This window comes from Odontesthes bonariensis, chromosome 19, assembly GCF_027942865.1.
Source record: "Odontesthes bonariensis isolate fOdoBon6 chromosome 19, fOdoBon6.hap1, whole genome shotgun sequence".
Taxonomy (NCBI): Eukaryota; Metazoa; Chordata; class Actinopteri; order Atheriniformes; family Atherinopsidae; genus Odontesthes; species Odontesthes bonariensis.
The window spans coordinates 31,851,431-31,875,578 of record NC_134524.1 but is presented as its reverse complement, the minus strand read 5'-3'; the positions used below and the strand labels follow the sequence as shown (position 1 = coordinate 31,875,578).

Sequence of the window (24,148 nt, the reverse complement as noted above, 5' to 3'; positions counted from 1 at the left end):
TGGTAATGCCAAAGAATTTTCTTCTGTGCTGGACATGTTTGGTTTGTGGCAACATGTAACAGAACCTACCCACCTTCGAGGTCACATTCTGGACCTGCTCATTTCTAAAGGTGTTGATATTTCTTCTGTTGTGGTTACTGATTTGGCCTTGTCTGACCATTTTTGTATTTTATTTGATTTACATATTACTCAGAATGTTCAAACAACCAGCTTCTCAGTTAAGAAGAGGTACATCAATGAGAAAACAAGTGCTCAGTTTAGGGAGGCCATAGCTATGTTACCAACAATGAGCGCTGAGTCGGTTGAAGGAATGCTGGATCATTTTAACTTGAAAATTTTTAATGTAATGGAAGCTGTTGCACCGATAAGAATCAAGAGCACCTTGATCAAACAGAAAACCCCATGGAGAAACACCACTACGGTCAAAGACCTGAAAAGAGAATGCAGGAAAGCTGAACGTAAATGGAGGAAAACAAAGCTTCAGATTCACTATGAGCTGTACAAAGAAAGCCTGCGTAGTTATAACAATGAGCTGTGCAAGGCCAGACAGCTGCATTTATCTGGAATGATTAATAAGAATGTCAACAAGTCTCGAACTCTGTTTGTTATGGCTGAAAAACTCACAAATCCTCCTAAACTGTCAAACCCAGACCTCCTCTCCACTGAGAAATGCAACGAATTTGCCAACTTTTTTAGCCAAAAAATCAAAACAATTAGACAAAACATTAACGCAACACAGACAAACAAGAAAACTAATCTGTGTCTAAAGCCTAGAAATAACTCTGACGTTATGTCACAATTTAATATTGTTAATTTAACAATCCTAGAGGAAACAGTTCGGCATCTGAAATCAACAACTTGTTCTCTGGACATAATTCAATTCAATTCAATTCATTTTTATTTATATAGCGCCAAATACAACAAATGTCATCTCAAGGCACTTAGATAGTAAGTCCAATTCAAGCCAATTGGAATTCAATTAATTAATAATAATCATAATTCATAAAATAATCCAATTCGTTCATATAGAGCCAATTCAAAAACAATTTCCTAGCTAAGAAAACCAACAGATTGCACTGAAACTTTTTGTTTTTCGGTCCGACTTTTTAAAAACTGTTTTTACCTCAGTAGAAAGTGATCTACTACAAATAGTTAACAGCTCACTGGCATCAGGCATTTTTCCCAAGTCACTAAAGACAGCTGCCATTAAGCCACTCCTAAAGAAGAGAACTCTAGACGCCTCTAAGATGAACAACTTACAGACCTGTCTCTAACCTCTCTTTTATATCCAAGATTATTGAGAAAGTTGTATTTAACCAGCTCAACGACTTTCTGAATGAAAGTGGAAGTCTTGATAACTTTCAATCAGGCTTCAGACGTCATCACAGCACTGAAACAGCTCTGGTCAAAGTGTTAAACGACATCAGGTTGAATACTGATTCTGGTAATGTTTCAGTTCTGGTTCTGTTGGACCTCAGCGCTGCGTTTGATACTGTAGATCACAGAATCCTGTTGCACAGGCTGGAAAACTGGGTTGGACTTTCTGGAGCGGTCCTTAACTGGTTCAGGTCCTACTTAGAAGGCCGGAGTTATTTTGTTACTATTGGCAGCTATGAATCTGAGTGGCCATGACTTGTGGAGTCCCCCAGGGGTCAATTCTTGGACCTCTTCTGTTTAACTTGTATATGCTCCCTTTGGGTCAGATATTGCAGAACTTTAACATCAATTATCACAGTTATGCAGACGATTCACAACTTTATGTGTCTCTGTCACCATGGCGACTGCAGCCCAGCAGACGTACTGTGTCAGTGTCTGGAGGAAGTAAACACCTGGATGAGAGAGAATTTTCTACAATTAAATGAAGACAAAACTGAGATCATTCTGTTTGGTAGCAAAGAGAAGAGGGTCAGCATTGGTAAATATCTTGAGACTCAGGCCCTTACAATCACTGACCAAGTTGGTAACCTCGGAGTGTTGATAAACTCAGATCTGACTTTCAGCAGCCACATCAAAGCTGTCACCAAGGCAGCTTTTTACCATCTCAGAAACATCAACAGAATTAAAGGTTTCCTCTCCCAAAAAGACCAGGAGAAACTCATCCATGCATTCATCTCCAGTAGACTCCATTACTGTAATGCTCTTTTAACTGGACTTCCCAAAAAGAGCATTAAGCATCTGCAGCTCATCCAGAACGCTGCTGCTGGAGTTTTAACCCGGACTAAGAGATCTGAACACATCACAGCAGCTTTAAAATCTTTACTCTGGCTTCCAGTCAGTCACAGAATAGATTTTAAAAGCCTGCTGATGGTTTACATCTGTGATATGTTCAGAGAATATAAAGCCAGCAGAGCTCTTAGATCCAAGGACTCAGGTCAGCTGGTCCAGTCCAGAGTCCAGACTAAACATGGAGAAGCAGCATTTAGCTGTTATGCTGCTAACAAGTGGAACAAACTACCAGTGGAGATTAAACTTTCACCAAATGGAGACATTTTTAAATCCAGGTTAAAAACATTTCTGTTCTCATGTGTCTATGCATGAAATATCTTTTAACTTATCTAGACTGTTGCCTGTTTTTAAATTAATTTAAATTATTTTATTTGTTTCTCTTTATATTATTTTATGTATTTTAATGCTTCTTCCACTCCCTGCTGCAATGCTTTTATTTTATGTAAAGCACTTTGAACTGTTTGTACATGAAATGTGCTATACAAATAAATTTGATTTGATTTGATTTGATTTAATGGTGCAAGATGGCAGCATCCCATTCCAACATATTTTGGTTGAACTTTTATTCAGTCTGAGAAAGAGGTGAAAGCTTCATCCGTCTTTATATACAGTGCAATGTACCAAAATAGAACTTTGTTTCAGCAGCCGTTGGCCAACAGATCACAATGTTCCTTATGTAGCTTCACAGTCACGATCAGCTATTTCTTAAATATATCGCAGTAGCTCACATAGAACTGGATTTGCCATGGAGCCAATTTGCTTTTAATGGCCTTTGGGCGATCTACCCAAGGACTGGACAATGTCAGCTTGATAGATTATGACAGTAAACCCATAATACTGCCTCCAAGCTGTGTTCAGCTCAAAAAGGTTTATTTGAATATGATTTACATGATTTTTTTAGTAACTAATACAGAGCGAGTGGACATCTATCACAACACTGCAACACAGACACACCTGCACAGTCTGAAGACATTTTTTTTCTTCCCTGAAGGAGAGTTAAAAGGCAGATTGACAGTTTAACTGACATTTTCATCAATGCTTTGTTTTCAATGTCCAGCTCACTTCCAAGATTGTCCTAGCTTGACATCTATAGCAGTGGGTGAAAGGACAGGAGTACTGATGAGTTTATGTAAATATTCATTTATGTAACTTTACATCAAGTTTTTGCTCAATCAATTTAGGAGCATAACTTACATACAATGCATCTAAATTATGCTTTGACATTTCTGTAAGTGAAACTCAGAAACACAGCAGTTCCACCACATCTCTCCAGACCAAGGCCAGGTCATCACGGTGGGCCTGGAGAAACGGACCTCCGGGCTAAGACCTCCTCAACCTCAGAGACTGTGGCCCCCTGAAACACAAGAAAAATGGAAGAGAAAAGCCTTCTGTCACCGTAGATTGTTTATCATCTGTCTTTAATGTCGATAGCTTTCTTACAGCCATTTCAGGCATGAATGCATAACAGGTTGAAAAGAAAGGTAAAAAAGAGAAATAAGTGCAACACAACTTTCTCTTTGTCTTTAGTGAGCAGCTCCATGAGGCTGTGCTTATACAGTGGTGCTTTGACCAAAAGGCTAAAGTCGACATCTTCATGTTCACAAACATCTTTTAACATGTTCACAACTTCAGTTTCATTTGGTCACATGCGTTTGCGTACTATAACTAACAAAAAGAAAATCGGTCAATCCAACCAACAATCGCTGAAATATCAGACTTTAAAAGGTCCCCCTGAAATCAGATTTGATGCCCAAGTGTCTCATGTTTTGCATTGTGGGTACATTTATCCATCGTTATCTGGAGCATGAAACAACTGAAGTGCTCTCTCAAATTTTTTACTTGAACAGGGCTGATGTGGAGCAGGCGAGTGGAGTTGGACAATCAGAACTGGGTTCTTTAGGAGGGGGTTGCCTCCTTAGCAGATGCATACAGCAACAGAACAAGCCTAGTCACTGCATTGTAGCTTAAAAACAGGAGACAACCAAGTGAAAATTGTTCATTGACTAGAGAAGCAATAGAAAGCAGTAATCAGTCAAATCAGTGAAGAATTTGACATTTCTGTCTTTATTTTATTCATTACAAAGGTTCAAACAAATTTACAAGTTACAATTTGTTGCCTTTTTCACTTTCAGTTTTGTTGTGTTTTTGTTTTTGACCTTTTTTTTATTTTTTCATGGCATGTTCTGTCAAAGTGTCCTAGTCCAGATCAGTGTTCAACATGTTTCTTTAATCTTGTTCCATGTTTAGTAAGTGTTTACGGTTTCACTTTGAAGAGCCTGTCCCTTCAGTCTTGTCAGTTAGTTTTGCTTCCTGCTCTCACCACAGACTGGAGGGGTGTACTGTGAAGCAGGAATATAGGCCTAGCAAGCAATGTTGAGCTAAAATAATCTTTCACAGTCACAAAGGTGGATATCTTTTTATCCAGGCTATCACTACGGTAACTTCAGAATAAATTGTCTGCAAAAAGTCACGTCATATTAATTGAGTCTTGTCCTGATAATATCCCTGACAGCAATCAGACTAAGAATAACATTTAAATGTCGTGAGGCAAGTATTGGAAGTTCATGTCAGACAGTCAGTGGGGTTACATGGCACTGAAAGGATCGGATTATTGGCTAAATTACAATAAAACTGAGTAATTAAGTTCATGTATGCACCTTAATCGGACAAGAAATTGGATTGGATCGGGTTACTCGCGATCGGATTAAGACCCCGAGATAACTGGGTTGAAAGAGCAACCAGCAGACACCAGGGCCCAGGCCCAGCACTACAACTCATGCCAGAGCGGCACGGCCACCCGACCCAGAGCCAGCAGCCACCACCCCATGGCCCCCGAGCGACCACCCCCCACACCGCAAGACAGCTCCACCCACAAGCCCCCCAAACTGCCAACCAGGCCAGACACACAACAGTCATCTTAAAAGTCAAGAAGTATACTAAGTTTAGATGTTAATCAAATTTGAACATTTTAAACACCAAATTTAACCATACAAAGTTGATTCCGTGACATCTTTTCAGCAAATCATTTCTGAAAAATTTGATCCTCCAAGGAATTTAATCCAAACTAAAAGTCATCTGTTTAGAGCAGAATTCAGTGTTGAATCAGCAACTTGTGATGCAGATTCTCAGCTCAAGGAATATGCTAATCCAAGTTTGTTGAGCCTGACATTGTGCCAAAAGCTTTATTGTTACAGTAAAATAAAATCAATGTCGTGAATCGTGCTAACATGGAAACCATGCTTGGTTTGGTGATGAAAGACTAGTTGGACATGTACTTATATGTCTTCCAAAATGCCAAAAAGTCCTCTTTATACTGCTGATATGGGACACTGTCAAAGTAAATTATTTAAGTTAAAAGTTTATGTTCAGCTGTCATGATATAGACAGCAGGCAGGTATTAACTTACAAATTTGCACTACAAACGATGTTGGGCAGCATTCTTCTGTGGTTTAAAGTTTTATTCATGTAATGATCTTTATAGTTTTCACACCTCAAACAACCTGCTCATCTTGTGAACCAAGTGTTAGGTGCTATGTGCATTTTGTGCAGGGGAAAAAATATCATCACTGTTATAGTACCTGGTATCTTTGAGTGGAGGTTTAGGTTTTGTTAAGCTAGCTGTGTTGAACTTGCTTCCCTCGGTAACTGCCCTGACTCTTTTCTCATTTGTAGATTATTGTGCAAGTTGTCCCTTCAGTTGGTCAATGCTTCATTTTCCTGCCCTGTTAGAATTTTTGTTTGGATTTACATTTCTCTCTGGGTATCCTGCTTTGCGGCCCCTTTCCTTTAGTGGTCATAAAGTTTATTTTGTTTTTAATCTACCTGCCTCCTGCATGCGAGTCCCCTTCTTGAACCACTCAAAATAAAACCCAACTTCTCTGGAAATGGGGTTTGTTTTCTAGTGCCCCCCACAAGGACTGCAATTCAGCAGAATAGTACATAAAGAATTTTATGCATGTATACTGTGAACCGTGTTAGCAGAGCATTCCACAGTATCACAACTAATAGTCTGGTACACAGTACAGAGAGCATCATGCAAACACCAGATCACACAGATCTCACTTGATGCGTGTACACTTATTGATGTTCAAGGCTTCTTTTACTTTCAAATCATTCTTAACACCATCAGATGTCAGGGATCAAGGGATGTATTTAGTGTTAATACTTCACAAAAGAATACCCACTGACATTACATTTCTAAAACTGCATTCAGTTTGTTGGAAAAAAACTGACTTACATACATACAGAGAAGCAATAGCTTCAAAAGATGACTTGTCCTTGTGCACACTTTAACGTAAAGAATTTAATGTATTACTTACGTAAGCGAGTCGACGCACAGCTTTCGGTGTTGTTAGGAGACCCCGAACACGATCGTGGACCTCTTCCCACGCTCTGTGAGAACTACACTTAGGCCTGAGCAATCAAACTGGCACTCAGCTAAAAATGGGAGAAACTTTTTTGAGGACCAGTCAAAAAACAAACCTGCTGTGCCTGGCACGTTCTCCGTAGGAATTCCATAGGTCTGAAGGGAAAGGACCGTGATGACTGTCAGAGAACTCTTGTGCTTCTGATAAACCGGAATCACCTTCAGATATTTCTCCAACCTACCAAAGCAAGTGGGGAGTAAATGATGTCCATCACATTCATGCACCTGCAACTCTGCAACAAGTTTTCAGCAAGTCTCCACAAAAGGTTAAAAAAAGCTAAGTCAGATTCAAGTTACATTTGGACACATTGTAATGAAGAGTTTGTAACAATTGTTATTGTTTGTTTTATTGATGTTTGTTATGGGTTCATAACATTTGTTAAAATACCATTGTTCATTTAGCCTCTCTATGGTCTTGAGTCTTGAGTTATCTCAGTGTCACAAGGCAGTGTGTTGGACCAAAAAAGCAGACTTAAAACACTGGAGATAAAATTCAAACAGGTTTATTTACAAAGATATCGGTTTCTGGAAATGACAAATGAATGTTAACTCAATTCTTTGTTAGATGTTCCTGGGGGGGCGGAAAACCTGGGATTAGCATTGTCGAGCGGGCAGACTGGCAAGGTTTCCAGGTGAGTGGGTATTTCCAGGTCCGTGGGGCTGAAGAGTGTCAGGCAGATATTTCTAGGGGTTGGCCCTCCAGACAGGTAAGTGCAGGTGTGGCTTAACAGAAGTTTAGATTCTCAGACGCTGACAGGAGGAATTCCCGGATTCTTACCTGTAGTGTAGACAGGAGCCGGGATCCTACCGGGATCCTACCGCGATCCGCCAAATGTTTCCTCTCAGCAGTCCAGAGAAGAGGGCCTTGGTCTCACGCCATAGTCTGCGGTAGCAGCGTATATGGTGTTGCACAGATGGACAGTGAGCTCGTTCTCCTGAACAGGGAACAGTGGTGGCTGATAACCCACAGAGGCTTCAAATGGGGACCGTCCGGTGGCCAAAGTATCGGGCTTCACCTTTTTAGAACCTGGTTGGTAGGTGATGTGAAATTAAAAATGGCCAAAGAAAAACACCCATCTGGCCTGTCTGAGGTTGAATCTTTTGGCAGACTGAATGTTCGCCAAGTTTTTGTGATCAGTCCACACTATAAAAAGGCAGGTCGGCAGGTCTGCTTTACCGCTAATAATTCCCAATCACCTACATCCCAGTTCAACAGTTGACAGGCGTTGAGAAAAGAAAGCACAAGGGTGAAGCTGGCCGGTCAGAGGTGAACTATGGGAGAGAACGGCTCCAACTCTGACATCAGAAGCATCGACATAAACCACAAACTGCCAAGACGGGTCAGGCTGATGGAGCACCGGGCCAAAAGCGAAACCTAGGATGAGCGTCGGCAAGCGGGCAGACTGGTAAGGTTTCCAGGAGAGTGGGTATTACCAGGTCCGTGGGGCTGAAAAATGTCAGGCAGGTATTTCCAGGGGTTGGTCTCCTTGGCAGATTCTACAGATGCTGGAAAAAGGAATTCCCAGATTGGCAGCTGACAGCTTTCCAGTGGTAGATTCTTCAAGGAAACAAAGAGAGACTCGGCTAAGATAAAGTTTGACATAGATAAATCAGAAGACTTAGAATGGCCAATAGTACCACAGAGGTGCCACAACAAAATGGCGCTGAGTGGAGGTGATATCGGAGCATAAATGCAGTAGGAACTGATGAGCTGGATGGAAAACAGCTGTGCCAGGATAACCTACTGAAGAACCGAGGCAGCCACACCCACCCCTCTGTACGGACACACAGCAGGGGAGACAATACAAAGACACACGAGGGAAAAGGGAAAATGACACAAAAGGGGAAGAATACACCAGAACCTGGAGACTCATGACACTCAGGTCTCTTTTTTTAGGTTGTAAGTTCGACCCTTGTGTTCAGGGCTGTAGCTTACAGAAATGCAATCACACATTTGCTTCTCATACACTCGACATTGATGAGCCAGAGGGGTGAGGGGAGGGTTCCTCCTACACCCCTGTTGCCTGGGGTGGGAGGGAGTCAGGAGGAAGAATCGGTCTGCTGGTTCGGGGTCTGTGGTGGCTGGGGAGCTGCTGGCCCCAGGCGTACCTGCCGCGCTACACCTCTGGGGAGTTGGGAGCCTCCAGGGAACCATGAGTGGATGTGTGAACTGTGCGAGTGTGTGTGTTGTTTTTTTCTCTCTCTTTCTCTGATTTGTGTGGGAGTGCGGGTGTTCTTGGTTGGGGCTGGGTCTGGGACTTGTTGTCCTCTGGTCTGCTTGTTTAGCACACAGGGTCATTGGGGATTCCGCTGGCCCACTTTGTTTGGCTGTCTAGGGTGCCTGGCCCTCTCGGGTATTGGGTGGGGCCTCTGTCGGAGGGGTGGGGTGGCGCTCTTGGTCTTGGGGCCCTGGTCCTGCGCTTGATTCGTGTCTGGGTGGCCAGGGCCTGGCAGAGCTGGTGATTTATTTTTTTTTCATGTTTTTCATTGTTTTTTATTTAGTCCAATTAAAAAAGGTTGGTTTCTAAATGAATCTGGTAAAACTCAGGAACCAGTGTAAGCTCAGTCCAACAAAGAGTTAAGCCCAAAAAAAGTTGAATAAATCCAGGGGTAAATAGAAAGCAGAAACTCTAGGCTCTGAGAACAGAGATAAGCTGCATTCTGTTTGAACACAGATGTTACAGATCCCTGTAAGAAGAAAAAAGGCACCTAAATCAGACTTCTGACACAGACGATCCGAGGAATCTCACCTACCGTGAATCCAACATGGCTGCCCTGTGGCTACAAAGTGGTGATAGCTGCAGAAAACACAATTTATGAGCACTTCTTCTTAACAGGCTTACCAAAGATTTTTAAGGTTGCTATAATTAAACCTTAACTTCAAAAAACCTACTCTTGATCCCGGAGTATTAGCTAATTATCGACCTATATCCAATCTCCCTTTTTTGTCTAAAGTTCTTGAGAAAATAGTTGCAGCTCAACTTTGTGATCATTTCCACAGAAATAATCTGTTTGAAGAGTTTCAGTCAGGATTCAGAGTGCATCACAGCACAGAAACTGCACTGCTGAAAGTTACCAATGATCTCCTCTTAGCCTCTGATAGCGGACTTGTGTCTGTGCTTGTCCTGTTGGATCTCAGTGCTGCATTTGATACGGTCGATCACAGTATCTTATTACACAGACTTGAACATGTTATTGGGATTAAAGGAACTGCATTAGGCTGGTTTAAGTCATATTTATCTGATAGATTCTGGTTTGTTCTTGTAAATGAAAAATCTTCCTCACACACCAGAGTAAGTCCACTCCCTGCTGCAATGCTTTTATTTCATGTGAAGCACTTTGAATTGTTTTGTACATGAAATGTGCTATTGGCTTGAATTGGCTTGGACCAATTCTCTTCACTTTATACATTATTAGACAGCATGGCATAAATTTCCATTGCTATGTTGATGATACTCAGCTGTACTTATCTATGAAACCAGTTGAAACCAATCAGTTTGCGAAAATACAAGCATGTCTTAAAGACATAAAGACCTGGATGACTCAGAACTGTCTGCTTCTAAATTCAGACAAAACTGAAGTCGTTATCTTTGGACCTGAGGGCTTCAGGGAGAAATTGGCTACTCACTCTAGATGGTATTTCCTTGGCTTCTAGTTCTACAGTGAGGAACCTTGGAGTTATTTTTGACCAGAATTTATCATTTGACTTGCATATAAAACAGGTTTCTCGGACTGCCTTCTTTCATCTTCATAATATTGTTAAAATCAGGAACATCTTGACTCAGAGTGATGCAGAAAAACTAGTCCATGCATTTGTTACTTCAAGATTGGACTACTGTAATTCTTTATTATTGGGCTGTCCCACATATTCTCTGAAAAGCCTCCAGCTGATCCAAAATGCTGCAGCCAGAGTTTTGATGAGAACTAACAGGAGAGATCATATTTCTCCAGTTTTAGCTTCTCTTCATTGGCTCCCTGTTAAATTCAGAATAGGATTTAAGATTCTTCTCCTTACATATAAAGCTCTTAATGACCGAGCTCCATCATATCTTAAAGATCTCATTGTAAGATATTTTCCTAACAGAGCACTTCGTTCCCAAACTGCAGGTTTACTTGAGGTTCCCAGAGTTTCTAAAAGTAGAATGGGAGGCAGAGCCTTCAGTTATCAGGCCCCTCTCTTGTGGAGCTTGCAAAGCTTATGTCATGTCTTGATAAATCTTTTTTTTTTTAGTTCTCCTTATGTCTCACCTGTCTTGTCTTTTAGGTCTCCTCCTTCCCCTGTGTGTCAAGCCTGCTCCCTGATTACCTGCCTCCCTCAATGTGCTTCACCTGTGCTTGATTGTGTTCCCCCCACCTTTTACACATACCCCACAACTTTTCCATAAAAGAAAATGGAAATAAACAGTTCCTACCATACCACTGGATAAAGATTTTCTTCTGGTAGATGGGGAGTGTCTCACTAAAAAAGTAAAATAAAGAAGAAAAAAATTGCAATTATTTGATGACCGGCTCCAGAGCACTAACAGCAAGACGGTTTACATCGTTACACTAGCAGCTTGTTGCAATTTGGTACAATTGGGTCATGTGACAACAGAGCAGATTAACTCCAACTTTAAGCAAGTTGTAAAGTTCTGTTATAATTGGCTTTGTTCTTAGACATGTATTCATATTCTGTACTTTACTAAATAGTCTATGTTCTTAGTTTGTACTTTTCCACTCTGCTCATACAAACGCAATGTATGTCCAAGACTTTAAGATGACGTAGCGGGATAAAAAACTGGGTCAGATAAAGCATCTCTATTAGGTCAGATAGGTCTGGTACAGTAAAACAACACTCACACACACACACGTTGTTTATCTCATCCAAAGAACATGACCAAGGACGTGGATGGCCTGCTCATGTCACTAAAAACTGGACAATTATACTCTGTCGAGTGCAAGTACAACCTCTGTGAGACAAAGGTGAACATAAATATGAAATGTTTCCGGATATCGGGGCTCGGTCTGACGGATTTCCTGAGAGAGCTCTGTCACTCCGAGTCCAGCGCTGCCATACTTTACCTGTGACCACTGATAAATACTTTGTTTGCTTTAAGATTCGTCCGGTTTGTTCTTGGGCTTCCAATTAAAGAATCGGCCTAACAGTTCTTTGATTGTAAAGTGTGATTAACATCAACAAACACAGCTTTGTATGGGGATTTCTACCTGTGGAGGAAAACTTGGTCAGAGGGGAAGAGGGGCTGGTAAATACTGCAGAGTGGCCGGGCGAGGCAGACCGTCTGGCTCCAGGCCAGGAAGCCAGCATCTGGGAGAATGAGGACACAGTGAGCCAACTGCTACAGAGCGCATTCATTATCACAGTAACTGTTTCATTAATTGAGCTTGTTATAAGGAAAAAACATTCGTATGAACAAAAGCATAAAATACATTCCAAAACTGACTGTTGTATGATGTCAGCTGGTAATTCAGGACAAAAAGTGTGAGACTCGTGCCAAAAATAAAAAATATTCAAAAATAAGTTACTAATGCAATGACAAGATGAGAAACTGTAACTTTAAATATTAGATAATTATAGTTGTCTCACTAAAACACAAATGTTGAAAACCCACAAACATCATTTAATTCATATTTGTGCATTTTCAGTCAATCTTTTATCATATTTCTCAGTCATTTTTTTGAAGCTCAGATCAATTTTGAAGTTTTGGAATGTTGGGCCTTAAAAGCGTTTAAAGTTTCATCATTTGTGGAAATGTCAAGAAACGCAATCTGTGGATATACAACAATAAATTGGAAAAAAGTTGGGGCATTATTAAAAATTCATGAAAACATTTTGTAATTGTAAATTTAATTTGACTTTTATCTTCTTCATGACTATGCAGCTGTATGCAGCTCTGATGCAGACCTAAATTGCTCACTTCCAATCATTATATCGTCATTCATGGCATTCATTTTGTGAATACGTCGCAACATTTTTGGTCTGTTTTTTTCATTGCTTTAAAATGGGCTACCATGCCTCGAGTGTTTAAGTGGCTGTCTTCAAATTGGAAAAGAATTAGTTTGATACCCAGCTCTGCTTTTCGTAGCAGAAGAGTCCTGGTGCTGGACTGGCCTGCCTGCAGTCCAGATGAGCGACCAAATGAAAACATTTTGTGCAACATTAAATGTAAAATAACACAAAAAAAAGTCCAAGGACTGTTGAGCAGCTAGAATCCTATATCAGATAAGGATGAGACAACATTTCTTTCTTAAAGTTCTAGGAACTAGCCTCCTTTGTTCCAGATGTTTATGGATTTTTGCTAAAACACAGTAGTAAACATAGCCCTATCCCAACTTTTTGAGACATGTTGCTACAGTTTGTTTTTATCAGCGTTGACCACAGTTGGGGTTTTCTATTACAGTAAGCGTTGTATGCATGGCCTAGATAAGGATAAAAGGCTCTAAATAATTATGCACCATTTACCATCTTTAGTAAAGTTGCTATAATGGGAATTTGCAATGCGAATAAAAGTATTCTATACTAGTTCTGTTCTATAATACAGGAAGGCAGCTATGAAGTGAGAAAAGTCATATCATAATTTTTATTTTAAAAGCTGCAGTCCTGTAAAACCCCTGTCCTGTGGAAATAAGTGCTGCAGAAAGATGGCTCACATAGCTCTACTCTGCCACCTGCTGACTGGAAGTGATTCATCATAAAAAGAAAATAAGAATCAGATGAAGCTGTATTGTGTCTTCTTACTGGCTGAAAGGTCCCCGTGTCCCATTCAATTGGGCAGGCAGGTGTGGAGTCGAGGCTTAGCTGTGCCAGACGCTGGGTGTAATCATCTCTCAGTGGGGACAGGGGCTGGGATCTAGGACTGTATGACAGAGGCCAGACAGTGTTCTGTCTTTCACTGTCAACCCTGTGCCCTCGCCCCCCTCCATGGGTTTGAGGATGTCTCATTTGAGGAGACGTGGCCCTCGTTCTGCTGGAGCGCCTACTGTTCCTCTTTATCGCTGGCCTCTGTAAACAAAGGGACGGATGCCTCAAAACTACCTGCAGAGCAAATATAACATAAGCAGCAGGGCTCTTTAATCTTTCGATTCTACCACAGCAGACAGACTGCAGTGTTATTAATACCCCTCACAGTAGTGCTCTGACTGCTTTTGCAAAAAAAAAAACAGATCTTATAACAACAATTTGAGTTTGAATAGGGTCTGAGAGGTGAGGTAAAGCTACTGTGTGCTATCAAACAGGAACAGCAGGAGCTCCAGCAGCAGCAGTGACTGTAACATACCAGTAACTGATGAGGATACAGATGTGATGCATCCATTTTAGATCCAAAGAGACTCTCACTTATGTGATGTGCATTGTGATTAAACATCCATGATAACCCTGAATAAATCTAAAGAACACAGTTTACTTCAAATTGACACACATTTTGAGCAACATAAGATTTTTTTTTTTTTACCATGGGTGTATGAGAGTAAATGTTGACCTCTGCATCAGGTGAGCACTCAATTATGGATGTTTTGGTGGAGAACTCCAACCTCGGAGCAATACCCTGCAGAGGACACATTAGTTTTCATAAAACTAACGAAAATTCATATTTCTACTGAAAAAATAAACAAATAAATGGAAAAGGTAAACAGAAAGAAAAGGAAAGTCATAACAAAAACGATCAAGCAGGAAGACAACAGTCCTCGTGCTGACTAATAAAGATGAAATTATTTTGACTATTGCCATGAATTTAGTTTTTTTTTTAACATTTCTAAAGAATAAATCAAATTTACTGTACGCTTGGGGTATCAAGGGGGTTGAACCTACAGGAAAGTGACCCGCTCTGATCATCAGAACCTCGCGGTCCACCCCAGAGAAGGGGGGAACAAGTTTGGGCTCTGGGAATAAAAAACTTCGAGCATCTTCTTCAAAGTAGGCCAGAGTGTCCCCCACTGCAAAAGAAAAGCATTTGATAGTTAGAATAGTAATATCATTAATATTATGATATATTACATTAGTATTGTTATGATTATTATTGGAATCTAGGTTCAAAAGTTGTTGAGGTTCCTGGAGATTTAATAAATAGCATTAATTTAAAGGCAATTATGAATACTAATTAAATACAAATCATATAATTTACCAAACTAAGTATGAAGCCAGCAGGCAGAAAATGTGCACATTCCAAAGCTATAGTAGGAGTAGATGGAAATGAACAAAAGTATTTTTAAAGCTTTACATTTTGGAGAGAATCCTGACCAGTTTTAGTATAGTTACATCTTCATCAGAACACCCAAAAAAACAGTTTGTTCGTTTGTTCATGTAGGCAACAACAACTATAATTACGGGCAAAGAAAAGGCAACCTCTTGTGTTTGTGAGGGCAGCTGCATGTGAAATGTGAAACTGGCAATCACTAAAGTGACAGTAACCGAGTACAAAGGAAATACCGTATCTTATCCCCAGCCAGGATGGGTTTTTTTTAACCCAAACCAAGTAGTTTGGATTTCTGACCCACAGTAAGAGATGTTATTGCCTGAACAAGTGAAAAATGTCATTGTAACATTTTGTTGTCTTGACAACAACTGTGCTTCTGGCTCATTTTGAAGCACTGCGACCTTTGCTATGCACCTTCCTGGCTTTGGTGCTACTGCCCTGCAGCACCTGGTGGTTGAGATATTGTACTTCACAACTTTGGCTTCCAGAACGGCACCACGCTGTTGTGCTTTAATTATCATGTCACACACCAGCAACTAGATCAAAACCTTTGTCTTTGTCAGCCTCTTCAGCATGACAATAAATTCATGGGTATTGCTGTGCATGTAGGGATGGGAATCGAAAACCGGTTCTTTGGCGATTTGGCAAACGTTTCCCTTATCGATTCCAGTGGGCGCGAATGACGTCACCACGCAACGTTGCGTGGCGAGTCCGGTGCAACCAGCAGTCAACAGTAAACATGGCGCCCAAGCGGTACAAACGCTCGAAAGTTTGTTTACACATCCCTAAAAAAGACGACAACAGGGCAACTTGCAAAGTGAATATTTCACCAAAGGGAGGAAATACTACCAACATGCAATAACTATGAATGAATGATTAACGTCGGTGAATCTGAACCCAGCAACGTTAGCAACGTTAGCATGTCCTCAACTAACACTGCAGGTAACTAACTAACTAACAAACACTGCCTATCATGTTAGCGCCATTTGCCTCATTGTAAAAGCTGCTGTTAGTAACGGTTAAGGTTAAATGAATGCCTTCTCAGGCATTACATTTAGATGAAATCATGAGAGACAGAGCCTGACTGGCTCAGAGCCAGAGGCTGGTGGTACTACCCCCAGTTCACCTCTACCTCCAGCTTCTCCTTTCACCAGAGCAGGAAGAGTTCAATTACCCAGGCCATGATAGACCAATGTGGACCTCACCGTTGTTGGGTTTGTAAGGTCATGACTCGTGTTACTTCTAAACTAAACAAAGTTGATGCTAATCGACCGGTTAGTTGTCCTTTTTCTCCAAATGAGAATCGATAAGGGAACCGATAAAGAACCGAATCGTTAAGCAGAATCGAAAATAGAATTCGAATCGTAAAAATCTTATCAATTCCCATCCCTATGTACATGTGAAGGGCTCAGATGGAGCCCTTCACATGTACATGTGAAGGGGGGAGCCTGGACAGATGGACAGAGGGGGAGCCCCCCTCTGTCCATCTTAAGAAGACATTGCTGCATGTCAAAAGAAATATTTGATCTGTTATGGAAATCACGAGTTCATGAGGCAACCCGTTGGTCATCTGTTGGGGTATGAAAAAACAACCCATTTGTTTGTTTGGAATGGAGGACTCACTGAATCAGGAGCATGAAAATGTTGGCATGACTGTGGAGGAAACCATATCCATTGATATGCTAAAAATGACACATTTCATGGGAATAAATACACGAGAGAGTAATACATTCTTCAAGGACATGTTCCGGACATTGTTTGCATCGTTGTGGAAACAAAATGACTCAACAGAACCTCATTTTAATGCCTAACATACTGTATGTTTCCATCAGATTGATGAGTTGTTAGTAATAGGTTTGATTAAAATATATTGGATTCAATTTTAAACAAATGCCAAAGCATATTTATTTTTGCCCAGTAGAATTCATAAATAATCATACCTGGAGGAATCAGCTGCACCAGTTCTATTCTGACAGTCTCATCTGTGGAAAAGCAACAAGTTAGGGCAGTAAGATGCAATGAAGTCTAGATACAGTTAAGAACTATAGGCTATGTAATGTCAAATCTGATGAAGACAGTAAAAATAGAGTGGATAACACAGGGTTTATGCTTGTTCTGGAGCTAAATGGTTAAAGGTCATCGCTTTTGAAGGTGCTTTTTAATTTGTTCCTTATTGACCCATTTACATCGGGACATACATACATCTTATATATTTGCAGTCTACATAGCAGTATACAGGGCTTTTTTTCTCTCTACAGTCACACAGCAGTGAGCTTATAGAGGACAAAGTGGGGGTTAAGAGTCTTGCCCAAGGACATTTCAACATGCGGCAGGGCAAACGAGCAACCCTTGATTTTCAGGTTGGTGGACGAATACTTTAGCACCTGAGCTATGTGAGAAAGCAGTATAAAAAAAAAAAACATTCACACACACTTAACGCTCAACAAGGCCATTTGATTGGACAGCCTTCCTGCCGCAGTATACAAGCACTAATTTATTGATCAAAGTATGTCCGTCTCTGCTTGGATAGGTGGTGATAAGCCTCCTTCCATCTTGTGAGTATTGGGCTCTTTCTGGTTGATCTATGACATCACAGACAAATACAACTGACGAACAGTTTAACTGGCAGCCAATTGGTACCGACTAACAAATTTCCATGTATTTTTAAAAGTCTGTTTTCAGTCAGACTAACACAACAATTTGATGTTTTTGAATCATGTTCCTCATTTGCCTTTTTACACACACACACACACACACACACACACGCTTGTGAAGCACTTCACGACATATTTGCACACTTTGTATCCAGTGCTTTTGTTCTGCAATCACACACCATTGAGCACATGGAGGGCTATGTGGGGGTTCAGTGATTGTCCAAGGAAGACAACCATTCCACCACCTGAGCCATAGTGACCCCATGTTTGTGCTGGGAAACATATCTAAAATTAAATCTACACAATCACCGCTGGTGTCTACTGAATGCCTTGAAATCTTTAATGAAAAAGGTTTGAAGACGTAATAAATTATCCTTTTTTAGTCAAGGGTATAACTTAAATATCATCTCTATTACAAACTCTATTACAAACTGTTAAAAATCTGTTAGTCGGGAGGATCACATTTGATCAAAAGCAATAGTACAGTCTTGCGAGTGGCTCTTCAGCTTTGATTATTTTTGTCCAATAAATCTGAATGAGAAGACTGAGGAACCTCCAAACAACTATGCAAATTGGTGAACAGAAATTGGAACATGATACTTTCACTTACACTCGAGCATCACGGCGATGTCTCTGGGGTCAACTGCGTGCCTGAAAATCTCCAGAAAAAGAACCCAGCTGTGCTGTTAAATTAGGCTAATCATGGCACAAAATGACATCCTGTTTCTGTTGGTAATGATAGGTTTGTTGGTAAAGAGTCGAATAAAAATGTTAAACTAAAGTCATTCATTGTGGTGGACTTAATTGATGATAAGCAAACAATTTCGAATACAATTGGAATATGTTTTCATATACAGTATGCACAACCTGCTCTACTCTGTCTACACACTTCTTTCACTGCTCAACAACCAAGATCACTGATAACATCTGACCACTAGCTATCAGTCTTCCTCCGGAATAATAGGTAAACATGTGCCTTTTCAAAGGTCAACTTCTCATGGAGCAGCAGAGGAAAGACAGCAGGGAGACTTTCAGACTGGCGGTATTGGCCCATGAAGCACATGCTGAGGTAGATATCATCTTTGGCTGGCAAATGAACTCCAGGACAAGAAACCTGGGAACAAAGGAGGAACAAATTACAGCTCAGTCAAGGAAGGTTGGAGATCATATCGGCTCTGTGGCAGAGCTGCATTACCCAGGCAGCCAGCAGAGGGTGTAAACACTTACTTTAAAAGAAATAACATTTCCTTTACTTCATGTTTTACCTTTAATGATATATGCTGTGATATGTTTTAATGATGTGATATATGTAAAATGATTTTGTCTTGAAATTCATAATGTTGTGAATTTAGAAATGAATGAATGAAAAACTTAAAAACCACACTGACTGCTTCACGTTGAGGCTTGTGAGAGTGCAGTCACTGTTGGCCTTGGCATAAGCTCATTTCTTACATTCTCAACTGGACCTGACCGGCTTAGATGATTTCTGATTCTTCAAACACAGACCACAGGGCTGACTTTGAATTACATTTTCTTTCTTTGTGAAAATCTATCTTACCAATGTTCTTTTGGCCTCAAACGCTTATACGGAGAAAGAAAGGGATGTTGAGAGGCCCTAGTTTTCAGTGGGAAAATGTTTCATCCCACCCATCACTCTTTACTTTTCCATGGACCTGTGAACGGTTGGGTGTTTGAATTCCTGCACATGATCAAGTCTACGGGTTACAAAATACACGGCTGACAGTAATAAGATGCTAAGAGGTTACGATTTCTACATTTTACTATACATGCTGCGATACTCGTCATGTTACATGAGTGCTGCCCTAAAGAAAACAACAACCGAGGGGATATGTTTCTGTTTCACAAGTTAAAATCAAGGATAATTAAACTACTATGTTTTGGAAAAGTGAACAAATGTACTTAGTCTGGTGAGACGAGGCTGTTCTTTTACATGCAAATCACATTGTGACCAGGTTGACATCAGAGACCATGAAAGCTGTTGAATAAATGTATTAAAATAAAAAGTGCAATATTTCTCTCATAAGTAAATATTGCCAATATGTAACTGAGGCCCAGTGCACACATTAAGTACAGTACTTAATACTGCAGTACTTGATACTGTAGTACTGTAAGTACTACAGTATCAATGTCATATCATTATTTTTGTCCTACAGTTGTATCTTATAAAGAAAAAGATACAGTTCTGAAGTAAAGAACAGCTCACACAGGTATGAAGGGTTTCACCCTTTTGACAGTACCTATTAGGTTTTCTTGTTCAACTGGGATTTGTTGATAGCTTTGGATAATCAGTTTAGGTAAGTATATTACTAACCTTCCTCAGAAATGTTGTTCAATTTGTCTGGCTGGCCTACTATGAATGGGGCCAAGTTTAATCCAATTTAAAGGGAGATTATATACAGATCTGGGGAAACTATGCAAATCTTTCTTTTCATTCCTCTTAACAAAAGCTTTGCCCTATGTGAAATATGCCAATAAAAACAGGAATATCTGCTCATCTTCCATCAGTTTGGAGATGAATCAGGTGACTCTCAGCTGAAGGACATCAAACTATCATAAATGAGGGCTGAGGCTCAATGATTCATTTTACAACTTTTATAGGCAAACTAATAATTAGTTAATGGACAGTTAATTAAAAAAAAAATCAACTAACGAGGAGTAACTTGATAGTTCATTAATCATAAGTACTTCCCTAATAATTCCTAGTAATAAGCAGTTACCAGGGGACAGACTGGGAGATCCAGGTCCATCTCATGGCAGATGGTGAAATACATTGGTCAATAGTGCCCTACAGAAAACAAAAGTGTACTATCGACCCATTACCATCTCACAACTTTCACAAGAATGTGAAACTACTACTTATTGGACAACTAGACAAATGTTGCTTTGTGGTGCATGCATTCTAGTGAGCCTGGGATGGGGGGTCCTATTTTAATGAATAATTAGATCACGGTTAGTTGAAGAATATATGTGAATATTTATATAGTGATCACACTAACTGGTCTAGTGTCTACCACCCAGGCCTGCATGACATCATGTCACATTACAGATTATAGAATCATTACCTGTCCAGCAATAACTTAAGAACATTTAAGTTACGGGGTGCATCACAGTAGTAGCCCAACTAATGATTAGTAGAACACAAATTTCTCATGAAATACCTAGTTATTCAATTAATTTGCTTCTCCATTACAATCTGGTACAGAAATATTTGGACTCATTTTTGCTCACTGGTACTGTGTATCAAAACCTATTTAATTAAGATATTGTAGTGCTCTCAACACTGACGGCATAATTCACTTTCTTATATGTGTTCTGTTATCTGTTATGTTGTTGGTTCATCGTCTTTAATGTTATGATGCATTTAATAGTTGCGGTCTCTTTAAGAGATCCGGTGACGTTTCATGATAACAGCTGTTCTGTTGATGCGCGAGCTGTCAGTTGGAACTGTGAGTTTTTGTCAGTTAATAAACGCGACTCACAGAGTCTTAATGTGAGAAGTTTTCGGCTCATCTTTTCGCCTAAAGGCAACTTCCACACTGGTGACCCCGACGTTTGTTTACTGGACGTATCCAGATCGCCATGACCGCAAACGCTGTGTCTCTCAAGCTACCCGAATTCTGGGAATCGTCTTCTTCTGCCTGGTTCGCTCAGACTGAGGCACAGTTTGCCTTGCGTCAGATAACGGCCGACGAAACGAAATACTACTATGTGGTATCTGCTCTCGGAAGTTCTACGGCATCGAGAGTAGTGAGCCTTCTTAAACGTCCTCCTCTGACGAGAAAGTATGAAACTCTGAAAGAATACTTACTGAAAACATTCAAACTATCTGACACAGAGATAGCAGGCTTTTCTCTCTTCAAGGGCTCGGTGACAGCAAGCCCTCAGAGCTAATGGACCGAATGCTCGATCTGCTCGGTGACAACAAGCCAGAATTCCTTTTCCTCCACCTTTTCCTGCGCCAACTGCCTGCTCATGTGAGAGCTGCTTTGGCCAACACTGCCAGCACTGATTGTAGAGAACTGGCTGCTGAGGCTGACAAGTGTTTCCTGGCTAGTCAACAGCCCTGCGCAGCTGCCCTTCTTCCTGCTGGTGCTGTTGCTGTATCAGAAATATCCGATGATCACATGCTCATCGCAGCAGCAGCCCCGCGTCGGCAGCAGTCTTCAGGTGTGTGCTACTACCATGCCAGGTTTGGCCCCAAGGCCAAACGATGCCGCTCTCCATGCAGCTTCAGTGGAGCGGGAAACGCCAAGGCCGGCGCTCACTAGTGGCCGTGAGCGTCGGCCATGCTGGCGGGCTGCTCTTCATCCACGACTCCATCTCCGGCCGGCGATTCCTCTGCGACACAGGGGCACAGCGGAGTCTACTTCCTGCTTCACAGGTGGACGTGGTGGCTGACACCCACGGCCCCCCCATGGAAGCCGCCAATGGAAGCCCTATCCGTACATACGGCACAAGGCATGTTGAACTGTGTTTTGACGGCCAATGCTTCGGCTGGGACTGTGTGACTGCCAAAGTCGCTGTTCCCCTCTTAGGATCAGATTTTTGTGTGCATTTGGACTGTTAGTGGACGTTAAAAATCAGCGCTTGATCGACGCCGTCACTTTCTGTTCTTATGCCTGCGCGCTCAGCGACTCTGGTGCAGAACACCTCTCCAGCCTGCTCTCTGTCACGGACAGTTTCCAACGGCTGCTCGCCGAGTTTCCAGCACTCACCCAGCCCACTTTCTCCTCTTCTACAGCCAAGCACGGTGTAGAGCACCACATCGACACCACTGGCCCACCTGTGTACGCCCGCGCTTGACGCCTCGAGCCGAACAAGCTTGCCGTAGCCAAGACAGAGTTCGAGTCCATGGAGCGCCTGGGGATTGTTCGACGCTCCAACAGTCCTTGGGCCTCTCCCCTACACCTCGTCCCCAAACCAGGGGGGGGCTGGCGTCCTTTCGGGGACTACCGACGGCTCAACGACGCGACAACGCCTGACCGCTACCCAGTGCCGCACATCCAGGATTTTTCAGCGCACCTGGCTGGTAAGGTCATGTTTTCGAAGGTGGACCTGATCAGAGGATACCATCAAGTGCCCGTACACCCTCGCGACATTCCCAAAACAGCTGTAATCACACCGTTTGGTTTGTTTGAGTTCCTGCGCACACCATTTGGGCTCAAAAATGCTGCTCAAACATTCCAGCGGCTCATGGACTCTGTGTTACGGGATCTGCCTTTTCTGTTTGTGTACCTTGACGACATCCTCGTGGCCAGTTCATCACCTCCAGAGCACCTTTCGCACCTTCGCACTCTGTTCGAGCGACTTACTGAGCACGGGCTCATCATCAATCCAGCCAAGTGCGAGTTCGGTCGGTCCACCATAGACTTTCTGGGGCACAGAGTCACGAAGGACGGGGTTGTTCCCCTTCCGTCAAACGTGGAGGCCATCACCACTTTTCCACGCCCAGTCACTGTCAGAGCCTTACAGGAGTTCCTTGGCATGGTTAACTTTTACCACCGTTTTCTCCCCAGGGCTGCCCAAACCATGCATCCCCTGTACGAGGCTCTGAAAGGTGCCAAGCCTAAGCACACTGTGGACTGGAACCCGGAAAGAGACAAGGCTTTTATGGACGCTAAGACAGCCCTGGCTAAGGCTGCCATGTTGGCCCATCCCGCCTCCTCTGCCCCAATCGCACTTACCACGGACGCCTCGGACTACGCGGTCGGTGCGGTTTACGAGCAGTGGGTAGGTAATGCTTGGCAGCCTCTCGCCTTTTTCAGCAGACAGTTACGTCCCAGTGAACGGAAGTATAGCACTTTCGACCGGGAGCTACTTGGAGTGTACCTCGCCATCCGACACTTTCGTTCACTGCTGGAAGGACGCCAGTTCACCGTTTTTGTGGACCACAAGCCTCTGACCTTCGCCATGTCCAAAGTCACTCAGCCATGGTCCGGCAGGCAACAGCGGCAGCTGACTTACATCTCAGAGTTCACGACGGACATTGCACACCTTTCTGGGAAGCACAACCAGGTTGCAGACTGCCTCTCCCGTGCTGTTGCGGGGGCGGTCCACCTCGGTTTGGACTACGGCAGCATGGCAACGGAGCAGGCCACAGACCCGGACGTGCAGGCTTGCCGTTCATCCGCTACTGGGCTGCAGCTTCAGGATGTGGCATTCGACGACGCTGGCACCACTCTGCTTTGCGACATCTCCATGGGCTCCCCTAGGCCTGTTGTGCCTGCGAAGTGGAGGCGGCCTGTTTTCGACGCCATCCATAGCCTCTCACACCCCGGAACCAAGGCCTCACAACGGCTGGTGGCAGCAAAGTTTGTGTGGCACGGACTTAAAAAGGACGTGAGGGACTGGGCGAACACCTGTGTAGAGTGCCAACGTGCCAAAGTACACCGCCACACCAAAGCGCCACTGGAACAATTTCAAGTGCCTGAACGACGTTTCGACCATGTCAACATCATCGACCTAGTTGGCCCACTTCCACCCTCGCAGGGTTACACTCATGTACTCACTATGGTCGACAGGACCACACGGTGGGCAGAGGCTGTTCCACTGTCATCCATAACATCAGCGGACGTGGCACGGGCATTTATTGGCACCTGGGTGTCCCGTTTTGGCGCCCCTTCAGACATCTC

The 24,148-nt window shown here is 42.3% G+C and overlaps 1 protein-coding gene across 2 annotated transcripts; it reads right to left on the bottom strand.

Moving 5' to 3' along the window:
* Window positions 1-3,070: 3,070 nt before the first annotated feature.
* Window positions 3,071-21,577, bottom strand: spata6l (spermatogenesis associated 6-like). Of its 2 annotated transcripts, XM_075451225.1 has the most exons (12): window positions 21,325-21,577; window positions 18,472-18,609; window positions 18,106-18,154; window positions 16,782-16,823; window positions 14,457-14,581; window positions 14,101-14,193; window positions 13,389-13,652; window positions 11,858-11,957; window positions 11,065-11,111; window positions 6,709-6,830; window positions 6,546-6,618; window positions 3,071-3,580 (listed from the first exon to the last, which is right to left on the bottom strand). In XM_075451225.1, exons 1-12 carry the CDS (start codon window positions 21,331-21,333, stop codon window positions 3,515-3,517), a joined length of 1,128 nt encoding a protein of 375 aa, XP_075307340.1. In that variant the 5' UTR covers window positions 21,334-21,577; the 3' UTR covers window positions 3,071-3,514. The 2 variants fall into 2 exon arrangements, 1 of the variants encoding a protein (XP_075307340.1); XR_012767488.1 differs by lacking the exons at window positions 18,472-18,609; window positions 21,325-21,577 and having other exon boundaries at window positions 3,071-3,313; window positions 3,421-3,580; window positions 18,106-18,399.
* Window positions 21,578-24,148: the final 2,571 nt, after the last annotated feature.

Bases quoted from the DNA above. Each gene is read 5' to 3' on its own strand.
- spata6l (XM_075451225.1), bottom strand. The intron at 16,824-18,105 runs GTAAGTGAAAGT...GCTTTTCCACAG, and splicing joins CATCGCCGTGATGCTCGAGT to ATGAGACTGTCAGAATAGAA. The intron at 14,194-14,456 runs GTAGGTTCAACC...TGTCCTCTGCAG, and splicing joins TCAGAGCGGGTCACTTTCCT to GGTATTGCTCCGAGGTTGGA.